This window comes from Spinacia oleracea, chromosome 5 (genome assembly GCF_020520425.1).
Source record: "Spinacia oleracea cultivar Varoflay chromosome 5, BTI_SOV_V1, whole genome shotgun sequence".
In the NCBI taxonomy this organism is placed as follows: Eukaryota; Viridiplantae; Streptophyta; class Magnoliopsida; order Caryophyllales; family Amaranthaceae; genus Spinacia; species Spinacia oleracea.
Genome location: NC_079491.1, coordinates 30963167 through 30978645, shown reverse-complemented (window position 1 = coordinate 30978645; position 15479 = coordinate 30963167). Strand labels below are relative to the sequence as shown.

The 15479-nt window shown below is 35.5% G+C and overlaps 1 protein-coding gene across 1 annotated transcript; it reads left to right on the top strand.

Moving 5' to 3' along the window:
* The first annotated feature begins 3125 nt into the window (after positions 1 to 3125).
* Positions 3126 to 8748, top strand: LOC110800514 (fasciclin-like arabinogalactan protein 16). Its single transcript, XM_056828116.1, has 3 exons — positions 3126 to 4695; positions 7536 to 7654; positions 8385 to 8748. The coding sequence occupies exons 1-2, from the start codon at positions 3351 to 3353 to the stop codon at positions 7601 to 7603; spliced, it is 1413 nt and encodes a 470-aa protein (XP_056684094.1). The 5' UTR covers positions 3126 to 3350; the 3' UTR covers positions 7604 to 7654; positions 8385 to 8748.
* Positions 8749 to 15479: the final 6731 nt, after the last annotated feature.

The following is a 15479-nucleotide window of genomic DNA, read 5'->3' as shown; positions in this document are numbered from 1 at the left end:
CCCCTCAAACTCATTTAAGACATATAAAATAACATAACATCTTATTTATTATTATTATTTAACTCCCACATTGAGTTTTAAGCTGAGTCTTAGTTTTTCAAAACTCGATTTAAGAATTTTTTAAGACTAACCCACTTCAAATGCTACAAACTGATTATGTTTGATCTTAAAACTAGGTGAGTCATATGTCATGTGCCCATGTCAGTAAAATTCAAGTTTTAAGACTTGACACTAATTAATGTTGCTCTTAGTTTTTCAAGACTCAATTTAAAACTTTGTCAAAACTTATCCACTTCAATGCTACAAATTATTTTATCTAATTTTAAAACTAGATGAGTCATATGCACGTAGCAGTGCTTCGTACACGCTAAAATCCACTAGAGTTGAGCTAACCTTGGTCTTTAAGTTTGTAATAAAACGTGTCACCTTTTATAATGACGAAAGTAGGATAAATAATGCATGATAAATGAGGTTAATGGAAGTTTTGTGAATTTTGTCTTATAATAAAAAAGTAATAAAGTTATGTTATTAGGTGTTGCTTAATTCTTATATGTACACCATAGTTAAAGGATACTTCACCTTTTTCTTTTTCTTTTATTTTTGACAATTAAAACAACACCTATTATTTCTACGTAACATTTAGAGTGAGACAATTGACGGAGACTAATGCCCTTCCGGCAGAAATTACGTCGTCGTCAAAACTTTGCCGTTTGTCACGTACAAGTTCTTCTAATAGTATAACTATTTTTATTATTTTAATTTATAGGTATTTCTGTTTTTAGTTTTAATATAATTATAATTTTGTAGTTGCGGTGGGCTTATTAATCGAAGACACAGACAGCTCATCTTCAAGTTCAGGAAGACATCACAGGGACGACAGCGTTTTGGCGGGCCCCGCGTTCGATATTCTTTGTGCGGCTTTTATTTTGTTCAACTATCGGCTCGGCTTCGGCTTTAGGCCTTAGCCATCAGCCGATCGAGGCCGTTTACTCTCCAATTCTTAAAGCAAAGCTAAAGGACAAAAAAGGGTACAAGTAGAAAACAAGGGTTTGGTAATAGGTTTATGAAGCAAAGAACCTCGCTCATTATATTAATACAACACCAATGCTTATTTTTTATTTTTGTTTTTGATAGTGAGAAATGTAATGGGCTCATATTGGACCAGCCATTAAGGAATAATGGCCCATAATTAAGGCAATATGTCTATTTTACAATATATGAGACAATATATCGGCATAGCGCTTATCCATCTTACGTCTATATCATCGTTAAATGTGGAGTTTTTGGCTCAAAGTACTAAACAATATCGATCGATTCAACTAGTGTTTCGTATAAGAAGACGATAGTTATGATAAAACTTCTATATTTGTATTACAACTTCAATCCACATTTCATTAGGATATTAGCTTTATTATATTTATATTAGGACCATTCATAGGGTTTATGACCCACACAGTAATTGTTGCACTTATAAGAAACAACAATTTGATATAGTTTAGAAAGCCCTAAAATGCACACAAACTCATTACATAAATGGAACATATGTAGGCTGTTGATACATATATTTTTGTCTAGATTAATAATGAAATATAACAACTATGAAAAAACAAAAACTATAAGAAGTACTCGCAGTCAAGTAGAGTTGCTGCGGATTAAAGCAAAATTTAAGCTTTCGAGCATTTAGTGTTCAATTATAGGTGATACCACATTGTTACTCTTTGCCTTATAGGAAGGAAAACTTAAAAAGCTTGTAATCTTAATAACAAAGCTAAATAAACACATAGTTGAAGTTTTCTCCATAATTCAATACCAGCCAATAATATCATTAACATTAACATTAACATTAAAATAAAAGAAGTTAGGAAGTTAACTTTTGTATAGTAATTCTTTACCACAAAGTAAAGATAAAAAAATAAAAAAGGAGAATTGACTTGAAGAAATGGGAAGCAATGCCGGTAATTGCCTCACAAGTGTCTAGAGCTGTCAAAACAGGTCATCGGGTCGGGTTTGGGTCGGGTCATCCCGGGTCTCGGTCATGATCAGGTCGGGTCGTGTCGGGTCAATATTCCATCCGGGTTGAGTTCGGGTTCGGTCGGGTCGATTTCAGGTCGGATCATGTCGAGTTTTTTCTTATCCCGGGTTCAGGTCGGGTTCGGGTCAGGTCACATTTCGGTCAGGTTTGATTTCGGGTTCGGGTCTTATCGGGTCGGGTTTAAGTCGATTTGTAGCAGATAATTTCGGGTTTGGGTCTTATCGAGTCGGGTTTAAGTCGGTTTGCAACACAGTTATTTTCGGGTCCGGGTCTTAGTTTGGATCGGATAATAATCAAATCAAATAGAATTCAGGTCGGGTCACTCTCAGGGACGGGTCAAACTCGGGTCTGATAATTAACCTATACATTTTAATTATTTTATATTCTAAAAAATTTTGTTTAACTTATTTTAGAGCTAAATTTTTCGGTATCTAGCAATAAATAATTAAAATAGATTTATCGTTGAAGTTAATATTTGATCGTGTCATTGATAACTCGGGTAAATCGGGTAGCGGTTGTCACAGGTCGGGTCAATAGCAGGTTTCATCGAGTTACAATCGGTTTCGGGTTGACATCGGATCGGGTATCGAATCGAGTTCGGGTCATTGTTCGGTCGGGTCAGTTCGGTTATCGGTCATTTTCGGGTCGGGTGTCGGGTTCGGGTTCGGGTGTTACAACATCGGGTTAAAATCGGTTATCGGTTTTTCGGGTCGGGTACAGGTCGGGTTTCGGGTTACCTGTTTTACCGTAATTTCGGGTCATGGTCGGTTACGGGTTCGGTCGGTTCAGGTCGGATTTTCAGGTCGGGTCAGTTTTTGACAGCTCTTGAAGTCTCTGGTCAAACCACATGGCCGATAGAGGGACAACAACAACTCAACTGAGCTTAGCTTAGCTTGGCTTCAGTTTAATTAGCCACTTACTGTACTAACTTAGGTCCGTGTTGTCCCCACTTCCAGGCTGTCCGAACCTTCTTCTCTAATTTCCCATTTTACCCTCAACCCTTTCACCTTACCCTCCATGACAGTCCAATAACATATTTCCACGTCATCTCTCATTTCCTAAAAGAACCACAAAACTAAACTGAGCCGACACTCTTCCACCAAACCATAGTTACTCACTCTTTCTCTCTCCTCCTCCCCCTTCCTCCCTTTTCTCCCCCCATTCCCCCTCTCTTCTTCTATTGTTCTTCACTCTGCATCTTTTCTGAACTCTCTCTCTCATTTCTTTTTTTCTCTACAATATTTTTTTTTAATTTTATTTCTAAAAAGAAAACAGATCGATCCACATTTGTATTGAATTGGTTGTTGCAGCTGCTGCCATGGGTGGCCTTCGCAAATATGGCTGCCTCTTCATTTTCTCTCTCCTCTTTTTATCAATATCCACGGCATTGCCTGCTCGACCCGCTAAAACTACATCCCCAGCCGCTAATTCTCCAGTTCAAATCAACTCTAATTCCGTCCTCGTTGCGTTACTCGACTCACATTATACTGAGCTCGCCGAGTTAGTTGAGAAAGCTCTTCTTCTCCAAAAGCTTGAGGATGTGGTTGGGAACCAAAATATCACCATCTTTGCTCCTAAGAATGAGGCTTTAGAGCGTGACTTAGACCCCGAGTTCAAGCGATTCCTCCTCGAACCCGGGAATCTTCGTTCTCTACAGACTCTCCTCTTATTTCATGTTATTCCTGCCCGAGTTGACTCCAAGGGATGGCCGGCTCATGGTTCCGAGGGACGTCATCATCTTACTCTCTCCAATGAGAAGGTCCATTTGCATCGGCATAAGAAATCCGGGGATAAGACTGTGGATCTCGCTAAGGTTATCCGCCCAAATGATATTGTTCGACCCGACGGTGTGATCCACGGGATTGAGCGTCTACTGGTCCCACAGTCGGTGTTGGAGGATTTTAATCGCCGCCGTAACCTCCGCTCTATCTCAGCTGTGATTCCGGAGGGAGCACCTGTGGTGGACCCACGGACTAATAAATTGATTAAGAAGAGTAAGAAGGCCGCGGGTCCACCACCACCACCACCACCTGGCGCCCCACCGGCACTCCCAATCTATGCAGCGATGGCGCCAGGTCCTGGACTTGCCCCGGCTCCGGCGCCGGGACCAGGCGGGTCGCACCACCATTTCAATGGTGAGGCGCAGGTTAAAGATTTTATTACAACGCTAGTACAGTACGGAGGGTACAATGAGCTTGCTGATATCCTTGTGAACCTCACCTCCTTGGCCACCGAAATGGGAAGACTTGTATCAGAAGGATATACAATTACGGTATTAGCCCCCAACGACGAGGCGATGGCGAAGCTTACGACTGACCAATTATCGGAACCTGGGGCGCCGGAGCAGATCATGTACTACCATATTATACCGGAATACCAAACAGAAGAAAGTATGTACAATGCAGTGAGAAGATTTGGGAAGATAAAGTATGACACTTTGAGGTTACCACATAAGATGGCCGCTGAGGAGGCGGACGGGTCGGTCAAGTTCGGGCAAGGGGAGGGTTCGGCGTATTTGTTTGACCCGGATATTTACACAGATGGTAGGATCTCGGTTCAGGGGATTGATGGAGTATTGTTTCCTTTGGAGGAAAAAGATGATAACATTACTGCTCTTCAAAAGTCTACTCGTGTTACTAAGGTTGTCACCAAATCAAGAAGAGGTAATTTCTTTTATTTATTTCATTGGATGAATTAATTTGGTTAATTTCACTTATTTGTTGTTTGATGATGTCAATTACCTTTGGTGGGTGATTAATTTAAGTAGATGGGGAATAATGTGATGTATAATTAGCCAATTAGGTGTCAAGATTACTGTTTAATTTGTCTAAAATTGCAAGTGAAAACGAATATTACATGACATCTCATTAGAAAGAAAATTCAGACGTTAGCTAATAATGTGGATGGTTATATATCGTTTTATAATTTCCCAATTTGTCTTGTTAAATAATGAACTCATTATTGATGGTATAATGAATAGAAATGACGTGTGAATATCTAATTTGGTACAAGGTCTTAGGTTTATGTTAATGCTATATTTTAGCATAAAAAGGTGATGACTGATGACTTAGGAAGTGTGAAACCAAGGATAACCGCGACATTAAGGAAATTCATATGATAAATTTGGGGCTAAGTATCACTCGAATGGACTTTAGGGGGGATGTTCTGGAAAGTGGTGGGTATTTGAGAACGGGAAAGTAAAGTTCCCTTCTTTTAGGGGGTAATGAACATGAGAAACAAGATACAAGTAGTTCAAAGATTGTTGTTTTGGGTTAATGGATGATCTTTTAAGTAGTGAGAACTGACAAGTGTACCATGTATTCTCCATGATAAAGATAACTCCAGTATAGAACTATTTGCGCGTAACCTAAATCACACGTATACTAGTAGCTGTTGAATTGAGATTACTAAGCTTAACTTTTTGCACATGCCCTGATGTTACTCATCTTTGTCTGTATCATTGGAGTTGGACAAAGATCGGTGAAAAAGTGGGCGTAGAAGCCAACAGGAAATCTTTTGATGTTATTTTGATGTATTCAATTCAAACTAGAATTGGTCAATGGGATATGTTCTTGTCAAAAAAAATAAAAGAATAGTAATGTGTACATGTTAATTTTTTTGCACAAATATTCTATATGAAAACTTACACTAGGTGTTACGGAGTATTAAAAACAACTGCGATGGTTTTGGTGTTTAAGAATGTCAAGATCGTTGGATTAAGGAAAAGTGCGCACTTGGATTGCTGGAATTAGGCTATTAAGAATGGGATGTTTTCTCCTTGACAATTGTGGCCTTGTTGGGTGAGTGATGGTGCATAAGAGGGGGAAAGGACATAAGTTCTGATGGAGACTTCTTTAAAAAAAATAAAACCTCAAAGTTTAATGGGAGTTTTATGATTGAAGAAGAGTGTTTTTTTGGGGCTTAAAAGGGGCTAATACTGGTTACAAACTTACAATTAGCTTGACAAGAACAAGTGCAAGTTTAAGGTGTTCGTAGAAATTTTCCCTCTAATAATTTCCGGCCAAAGATACAGAGTTTTGTTAAAGCAAACCATCTTTCGACTATTTAATTAAACTAGTGAGTTGTTAAGGGAAAGTAATCCTCCCTTCGTTTCATATCACGAGACATCAACATTAATCAAGAGATAATTATTTGAAACCTGAGGTACATCCATGCTAGGAGTTGGTATTAAAGATAACTAAGGCTAACTCTTTTCACATGGACATCACTCATCCTTGACCGAGTCATTAAAAAAATTGTTTGGTACTCATGTTTGATCTACTCTATTTAAAGATATATTTTTTTGTGTGTTTTCTTAATGAAGGACGAAGTTAGGTAAGTTCATTTATTTAGTAACTTTGATATCTATTTTATGAGCTTCGATGACCATGAATAATATTAATTGGAAATGCATGAAAAAGAATGTGGTGTCTGGATGGCTTTTATATACAGTTGAGCAAGAAGGAAGAGTTCTGCTTGACAGTTGTGGAATGCCCCAAACTCTTCATAGGACAACGATGGATCATTAGTGGGGAGAAAGCACACAAGTTGTTGAGAACTTGAGATAGAGACTTGATTTAAAGATTAAGCCTTAGTTTTATTGGGAGTAATAATTGTTGAGATGGTTCCTTACCGATGTTAAAAAGATCGAGAATTGGTCAAGTTATACTTTTAGATGTTGATAAAATATTAATCCATAAAAATTCAAGGTGAAACAATATGGTTGGTAAGATGTCAAATTTATCCTCGTGTTAAAGTGATTCTCTTTCACCCCATTATCATAGAATAACACTAGCAAAGTTATCAAAGTCCCCACCAATTTTCATAGTGAGGGACTTGTTATGTATCCCCGCAAATTATTATTATATGAATCCGGGAGTAGTTAATGTGATTCTCCTGGCGGTGTGTGCCATGCATTCGGTGATGCGAGCCTTTGGAGCACCGTATTAACATCGTATCCCTAGGAAAAATGAGTTTCGTGAGTTGGATTGTTTAGACTAGAACACAACGATGATGGCCTGATGGGTAGTCAATTAGTCTGCTTCTGAAGCAGGTGGAGAGTCAATTAGTAATTTAGTGCTATCTACTACTTGAGGAAACCAGCTAAAAAAATCCAGCTGTTGCCTTCCCTTGATGATGATGTCTTTGTCTTTTAGAATACAATTCTCTTTTAAGTGTTTTCTGACCATATTACCAATTTTTGTATGTTCAAGACAAGCAAATTCTTTGTCTCCATTTATAATATGTACTCTTCTGTATGCGAATTTTAGTCAGATTGGACATACTAAGTTACCTCCACTCGTGTTATAGTCATCTACAGAATAAGATTCTATATATGTGACTTTGTTTTATATATTAAATCTTCATGTATCGCGTTCTAGGATAAAGGGGTGAATTTTAGAATCGTATGCTGTCTAGTCTACCTAATTGATTTTAGTGTTAATTGAGTTTGTGGTATGATTTATGTTGTATCTAACAAGTTTTACATGGGCAATGGAATCAGGGAAATTGCTGGAAACAACATGTTGGATGCTTGGCTCCATGGTACAGCGCTTCAATGCTTGCCAATAAGCAAACACGCCGTCTCGAGGCTGACAGTTAGGCATCACAAGCAACCACAAGGTTCCATTTCACAATCTTGCCTCTTTCTTTTTCAATACACCCTCACATTACATGTTTTGTTCCTTTCCAACCCAATAATTTTATTGACAACCTTTGTTGCATATTATTATTATTATTATTATTGGCCGTCTTTTCGTGGGATACTTTGCCTTAAAACACTTCCAACTTTCTAAGAAAGTTTTATATTGTAAATGGGGTTCTAAAGATGAGTTTTGCAATTTGCTTTAAGATGAAGGCAATGCTTATATAAGCTTCCTTTTCTTCCCATACTTTTATTTACAGTATTTGTTTATTATTTCGTCTAAAAATAAATAAAGTTTCATTAAGTCTTTATGAGAGTGGGCGGTGAATTGGTGATGATAGTGAGATATTTCTTAATTTGAGAGTATTTCTTAATTTGAGAGTATTTCTGAAGTTGTTTCTGGTTCTGAATAAAACTTACAAATTAAGCATAGTATCAAGAAAAAGAAACTACAACCACATGATTTGCATTTAGTTCTCACCTTTACAAACTTGTCACCAACAACTCACAATCAATGTTTCCATTATTCTTTTTTCTTAGTTATGTACATCCCTAACAAGTTTTAGGTTAGACCGTCCCACACTAACTCGATCATCGTGATACACTAAAACGACCACTCTAGTCTTACAATAAATTATTGCAAGTCTGTCTCAATACTTGTGTGTTTTTTCTTTTTAATTTACTAAAATTTTCTCATTTTTTTGGCAGATGTAAAATTGGTGAAGAAATTGAACAGCTTCAGATGATCACACTGCCTTTAGAGAGTGATGTTAATACAGTTTTCCTTTTTTTTTTTTTTTTTTTTTTTTTTTTTTTTTAATTTTTACAATATATTCAAGGGTAAAAAAAAGAAAGGACCATGTTGGGGAGCCAAGTCAGGAGGTGTGCAATATATTTCCCTTGCTACTACCATGAAAGTTCCTGAATAGCTCCCCCCAGGAGAGGAGAGAGAGAGAGAGAAGAAGAAGAAGCTGCTGTAGTTATAAATATATACAGTTAAGTAATGTTAAGAAGAAGAAAAAACCTGTAATTTTTTTTATTTTTATATATTTTTAATTTTGATTTTTTGTTATTTGTTGGTGATGGTGAAAGGTGTCGGTGGTGGTGGTGGGGGGAATTAATTTTGTGTGATGGGGGGAGTTGGTGGGGGGCAAAGGTGGCATTTCACATTCAGCAACTTTTGTCCATTGTCCATTGTCCCACCCCCCTTCTTAATAAACTTATTTGGAAACGCCCAGATAGCTTGTGCATTTCAATAATAAACTTAAATTCATTCTTTTGTCTTCTTTTTTCTAATTTCCTCATTATATATTTCATTTCTGTTCATTATCTCTATAAAATCTTACACTTGATAGATGTTTTGTAAATTTGAAACATTTTCCTTGTATCTGACTACTTTCTCCGATTCCAAGTATATTTCGACTTCTGGGTGGATAGGTTTCAGTCCCCTCCCAATTGTTGTTGCGGGGGATCGAACACGGGTTCTCCCTACCAAGTTCAACCTCAATCACCACTGAACCTACATACAATTGGTTTTCAAGTATATTATATTGTCGTTTGGTTTAATGTCAAAACTAATGAAGTCTTAACCTAGCATCTGAGGTAACTGTGTACGATAGGTTGTACGTACTTATTTGGAGGTACTAACAGCGGAAGCTGGAAGGGCATTATGTGGGTTGTCCTAAGAAGAAACAATGTGACATATAAAAATAAAGATTAGATACTTTTGACCTAATTAGTAAGTTGTTTACGCGCTATAATGCGGTAATGTACAGCTAGCTAAACTAATGATATCTTACTAATAAGGAAGTCTAATTTTATAAGTTAGGTAACCGTTGGTTGATTGGATCTCTCATCTCTCATCTCTCATCTCTCATCTGGGTCTGCCTTATGATAGACCAGAACCTTCATAGAAGCCCCAAACTTAAGGCAACCTCATCATTGTTCCATTGATTACATAACTTAATTACTCTTTAACTTTTTATATAAAATAATAAATTAACCTTTGATAGACTAATGATGGGTTTTTAATGGACGATGCACCACAAAAGCAACAATTAACGTTAATTTGTTGCTATTAACTACCCAGACACACTGTAAAAAAAGCCTCTCGTCATTTTCTCTCCCCTCTCCTTTTCTAGGGTTTATTTTCTTGGCCGTCGTAGGTCGGAAATAGTCTAATTTTTCGGAAATTAGACTATTTATGATCCTTTGTCTTTATTTGATTCAGGTATTGTCTCTTGAATTCAATAAATTGTCATCATATGGGCGGAGTTCATCCTTGTTCGTTGGTCTCCCTATGGTGGAGTTAGTTTTAGTAAATTTGGTTTGTCGTTCACTCGTAATGGATTTATGTAGAATTGGTCCATTGGTAAAGTTTTATGCGGGATCGCAACAAATATCAATCTTTCGAGTACATTCAATTGAATTAGGTGAAATCATTCTTGCGGCTACAACACATCATTAGACCCTCTCTTTCTACAGTGCAAGATCTATTCAAGGATCGTAGTTTCGATGAAGAATACCTTGATTTGATTCAATTTATTATGTATTTGTTAGATCTATATTTCCAAGGTGATTTTGGTTGTTACTTGCAAACAACTAGTTCCTCCATTCCTTTTTATTCTTTACATCTATACTAATATATTAAAAGGCGTTGAACTGTCATTACCATCTTAACCAACAACCAATTGTGGTTTATCTCTTCACATTAATTTATAAATGAATGTTACCCTGAAGTTTAAAACAACTAATTTTTTATGTGACTTTTTATTTTCTATTGACTAATTTTGGAAAAAAATAATTATTAAATAATTAGGAAAACCATGAATAAACATGATGTCATAAGCCTCATAAGCATCAACTACAGAAATGCCTTCCATAGCTGCATATATCTAATTTGGTGTTTATTAATTTGAATCACTTAGTTCCACAAATTATACAAATGATAAGAGATGCAATTGAAAAATTATTTCTCATGATAAATGATGTAGTTTGTTTGTGCAGTTGACGAACTTGATGGATGCTTTTCCTTTTGTGGTATACATGAATTTTATCAAATATTGAGATCAAGAAAAGTCTAAAATTTTAACTATTCAATGTATCAATCGGGGCATGGAGCGGACCACACACTAGTTTAATATTATATTCAAATTAACGAATAATTATGGTGAGGGTAAATTCCTTTATATTTTTTTAAAATAATACTCTCTATAAAGTTTACTTTTCTTATTGATGTTCACGGGAATGGACAGTTTGACACATAACTCTACCCAAAAAAATAAAAATTAACTACACTTAATTAACCACATACATTTACAAAAATCAGAGAGATATTAACAGAAAGGTCAACGAGAGTAGGGCGAAAAAAAGTCAAAGAGAGTGAAAAGGGAGGAGTGAAAGACAAGAACAAAAGGCCAAGTGGGAAACATATGGACCGAGTTTGGGTTGCCATGCCTTTTTTTTTTTTTAAAAAAAAAAAGCAAAAACCCAAGTCCCTATGAACCGGCCACCCAAAAAACAAAAGAAAAATGGTTCCTATAAACCTCCGCTTCTCCCTCCATGTGCAAAACCAAATTGATGGTGGATGGTGGGTTTGTCCATATTCCTTACTAATATGGCTTCCCTTCCCTAAACTTCTTTTGTTGTTACATCAACTCTTAATCATCAATCATTATTCTTTTTAACTACAATTATCATGGGAATCTCAATCTACCACTATATGTAAGCATTGTCTATTATAAAAACAAACACTCCTCCATTCCCTACCCATTTTGTTTTTACTTTCTTCTCCATCCGTCCCAAATTAGTTGTTACACTTTCTTTTTTCGTTCGTCTCAGATTAGTTGTTACACTTCTATATTAGAAATTATCCCCACAATTATTATATTGTCTCTCTCTTCCTACTAATTTTTGTCCTCACACCCTCTCTCATTCAATTTAAAAAACACCCCACTAACTCCTATCGCATCTACTTTCAATAAAATAACAATTGATAACCAAACAACCACTTACCACCTAAAGCTTTGTGCAAAGGTAAATATAACGACTAAAATTGAGACGGAAAGAGTATTTTTCCCAGTAAAAAGCTATCATTTGCCAGAAAAGGTTCAACGTAATAAAATCAATTAAATGAACCTCACATAGCTCAATTGGGCGTGGATATTGATCTTGTTTGTCTAGGAGATGTTAGCTGGTGACTAGTTGGTAGAATTAGTTTCTTGTATAAAAGTGTTTAGTAAATTAGTTGTCAGTTGTTTAACATGTAAAATGACCATTAAGAACATTGACGTACTTTGTTTCTTATTACTCTTCTCGTTCTTGAATGTTAGTTTCTTTTGGAATCTAAGACAATTCAATATAAGTACACTTGTCACATGAATCTAGAGAGATAAATCATTAAGGGGTTTAATGGAGATAAAAGTTTACGTGGGAGTAAATAAGGGAGCTATTTGGATATTTATGAGGGTATAATGGGAATAATGTCAGACAAATAAGGAAAGATTCCAAAAGACACTAATAAAAAACAACTGAATACGAAAATAAGACTAACATTCACGAAATTAATACTTCCTCTGATTTTTATTACTCACATATTATACTTTGACCATTGTTGGTGATTTATACGTAAGATAAAACATAGTCATGTGGGATCTTGTTAGATTCGTCTTAATGTGTATTTTCAAAATATTAACTTTTTATAATTTTTGCTTAAACATAATTAAAGATATTAATGATCAAAGTTGTGCATTGACATGCGTGAAAGTGACAAAGTTGTGAGTAAAAATGAACGGAGGAAGTATTAGACACATACTACCTCCATTTCATAATGTTCTTTACGGTTACTATTTGTACAAATATTAAGACAAAAAAATGGAAGAATGTGTAAAAAAGTGGGTGAGTGTAATAAAATATGGATAAAGTAAGTGGGACTATGGGAGAGTATAAAAATGTGGGTGATGTAAGGAAAAAATGAATAAAATAAGAGAAAGTGGGTGGAAAGTGATAAAATGTTGTGGGGTAAGATAGTAAAGTTTAATGTCCAAAAGTAGAATAAAGCATAAATATAAAGAACTTTCAAGAACGGACTTAAAACGAAAAGCGTAAAGAACTTTCAGGAAAGTAGGTATTAATTCATTATGAGGTGTATTAATTATTTACCTGTTTATTTTTTGAATAAATAAGAAACCTTTATTTTAATTTTTTTTTATTCATAACTTAAATTTTACCTATATAAAATCTTGATTCACAAATACATAAATATTACTAATGGTGTTACAAGTATAAGGGTGCGTTCTGTTCAACTTATTTGACCTGAACTTATCTGAACTTATCTGAATTTATCTGAACTTAATAAAAATACATAATAAAAATAAATAATAATAATAAATAGTAATATTAAAATAATTAATAATTAATAATTAATAATAATAATAATAATAATAATAATTAATAATTAATAATATACTACCTCCGTTCCTTAATGTTCTTTACGCTTACTATTTGCACGGACTCCAATGCAATATTTAACCGCTAATATATCCAATTTCTTATGTGAAAAAATTATAAAAATTTAATATTCTGAAAATACATACCGAGACCAACCTAACAAGGTCTTACATGATAACGTTTTGATGTATATAATAGTGAGAATTTACGATCAAAGTTTTCATACTTTGGACACATATTCCAAAGCGTAAAGAATTTTAAGGAACTGAGGTAGTATATATTAAAAAAAAATTAATAATAATAAATAACGTTTTCAGATTTTTACGGGTACGGCCGTATGGGTTGAAACGGGTTTTTAAGGGTACAGGTTGAAACGGGTTCGGATTTTAACGGGTTTAGGATTTAACGGGTATGGGTTGAAACGGGTTCGGGTTTTAACAGATCCTGGATTAAACGGGAACGGGTTGAAACGGTTTCGGGTATTAACGGGTACGGGTTTAAACGGGAACGAGTTGAAAAGGGGTTGGGTTTAAACGGATTTGAGAATCATATCGGTCATCTTCTTGTCAGATCGGGTAAATTGGGTTTGAATGTAATGGGTCAATTTTCGCCGAATTTGGGTTCTTATCGGTTCGGGTTAATATCGTGTCGGGTTATTTATAATCATAATAGTAATATTTCACTAATAATAATAATAATAATAAGAAGAATGATAATAAAAATAATATTAAAAAGAAGAAGAATAATAATATAAGAATAATTACTTAATTAGTAATTATTATTATTATTATTATTACTTATTATTATTATTATTATTATTATTTTTAAATAATAAGTAATAATAATAATAATAATATTAAATATTAATAAAAATTATTATTATTTTTATTATTATTATTATTATTATTATTATTATTATTATTATTATTATTATTATTATTATTGGGACTTATCTGAACTTATTGGGACTTATCTGAACTTATTGGAACTTATTGAAACTTATCTGAACTTATTGAAACTGAAACTTATTTTTTTTAAGGTGAACAGAAAGCACCAATAGTATTACAACTTTGCAACTATCATAGTATAATTTTTTTCTCTCTGGCTATGGTGAAGGCGCACGTTAATGTTACTTGCTAACGTGAACCAACAATGAAAATGGCGAGAAAGAAGAAATCGTAGAAGCTCGAGATTGTACAGGTAAATGAGGAAGCATCTTCCCTCCTTCACTCGGAAGTTTCAAGGCCTAAGAACCAAAATCAGTTGAGAAATACGACACACATTGACGTTGTCAAATCTCGTGGTGAGTCGTCGGTGTTCACTCCAGCGCCACCGCCTCATCCAAGCAATGGACCGCTGTCACGAGAACTCCAAGAAACTATTCAAGCTTATCATGATGCAGTCCGTCGCCCAAATCCAACACCCCGCGATGACCAGGTTAGCGCGATGCGACCGCCTTCCCTAATTGAGTCGTTGGACAATTTTCAGGAAAATAGGCACCACGGTGGTTCTGCGACGGAGAAGGTTAACATGTTGATGAGAATATGAATGTGGCACTTGGTTTGATGAAAAATAGTGCAGTTTTGGGGGAGGAAGATGCTGCAGATTCGTCTCTCATAACAGAGTAACTCCTTACAGTGGTAAAACAAAGTGCTGGAGATGATCCTCCACCACCAGCTCAACATAGACTGAACCTAGGCCCTAAAAATCCCTAGGTTAGCTTGTTCAAAGGCAGTAGCTCACTGCTAAAGGTAATTCTCTCTCCTTCATTGCGCCTACTATTTCAGATGGTACTCATGTGGCTGTTCTTGATAAAATTGATATGGATAGGATGTCTTATGTGTGGGGGAATGATATAATCATGTATGTGATGTGGGATTTGCCGTCTATTGGTGTTGTTATTAGGTATATTGCGAAGGAATGGCCTCAGGTGAGTAAGCCACAGGTTTTCCTTCATGATGAAGGGTATTTTGTGATTCGATTTGGCTCTAGGAAAGATAAGGACTCAGTTGTAATGGCAGGACCTCACACTTTCTTTTGGAGGCCAATGATTGTTAAACTTGGTCTACAAACTTTAACTTCCAGGAAGAAATTCTTAGAGTAGTGCCTATTTGGGTCAGATTGCCCAACTTGCCTCTCATTTGTTGGGGATCTGGTTCTCTCGGTAGAATTGACTGTTTGATAGGGGCTCCTTTATTTGCTGATGAGTGCACTTATAAACAACTCAGAATATCTTTTGCTAGAATCATTGTTGAAATAGATGTTACTAGGGAGTTGCCAAAGTCCATACTTGTGCAGGACCCTTTGGGCAATACTATCAACCAAAATGTTGAGTAGGAGTGGCTACCCTCTTAT

Coding starts and splice junctions, on each gene's coding strand:
- LOC110800514 (XM_056828116.1), top strand. CDS start 3,351: ATGGGTGGCCTTCGCAAATATGGCTGCCTCTTCATTTTCTCTCTCCTC. Junction 4,696..7,535: donor TGTCACCAAATCAAGAAGAG/GTAATTTCTTTT, acceptor CAATGGAATCAG/GGAAATTGCTGGAAACAACA.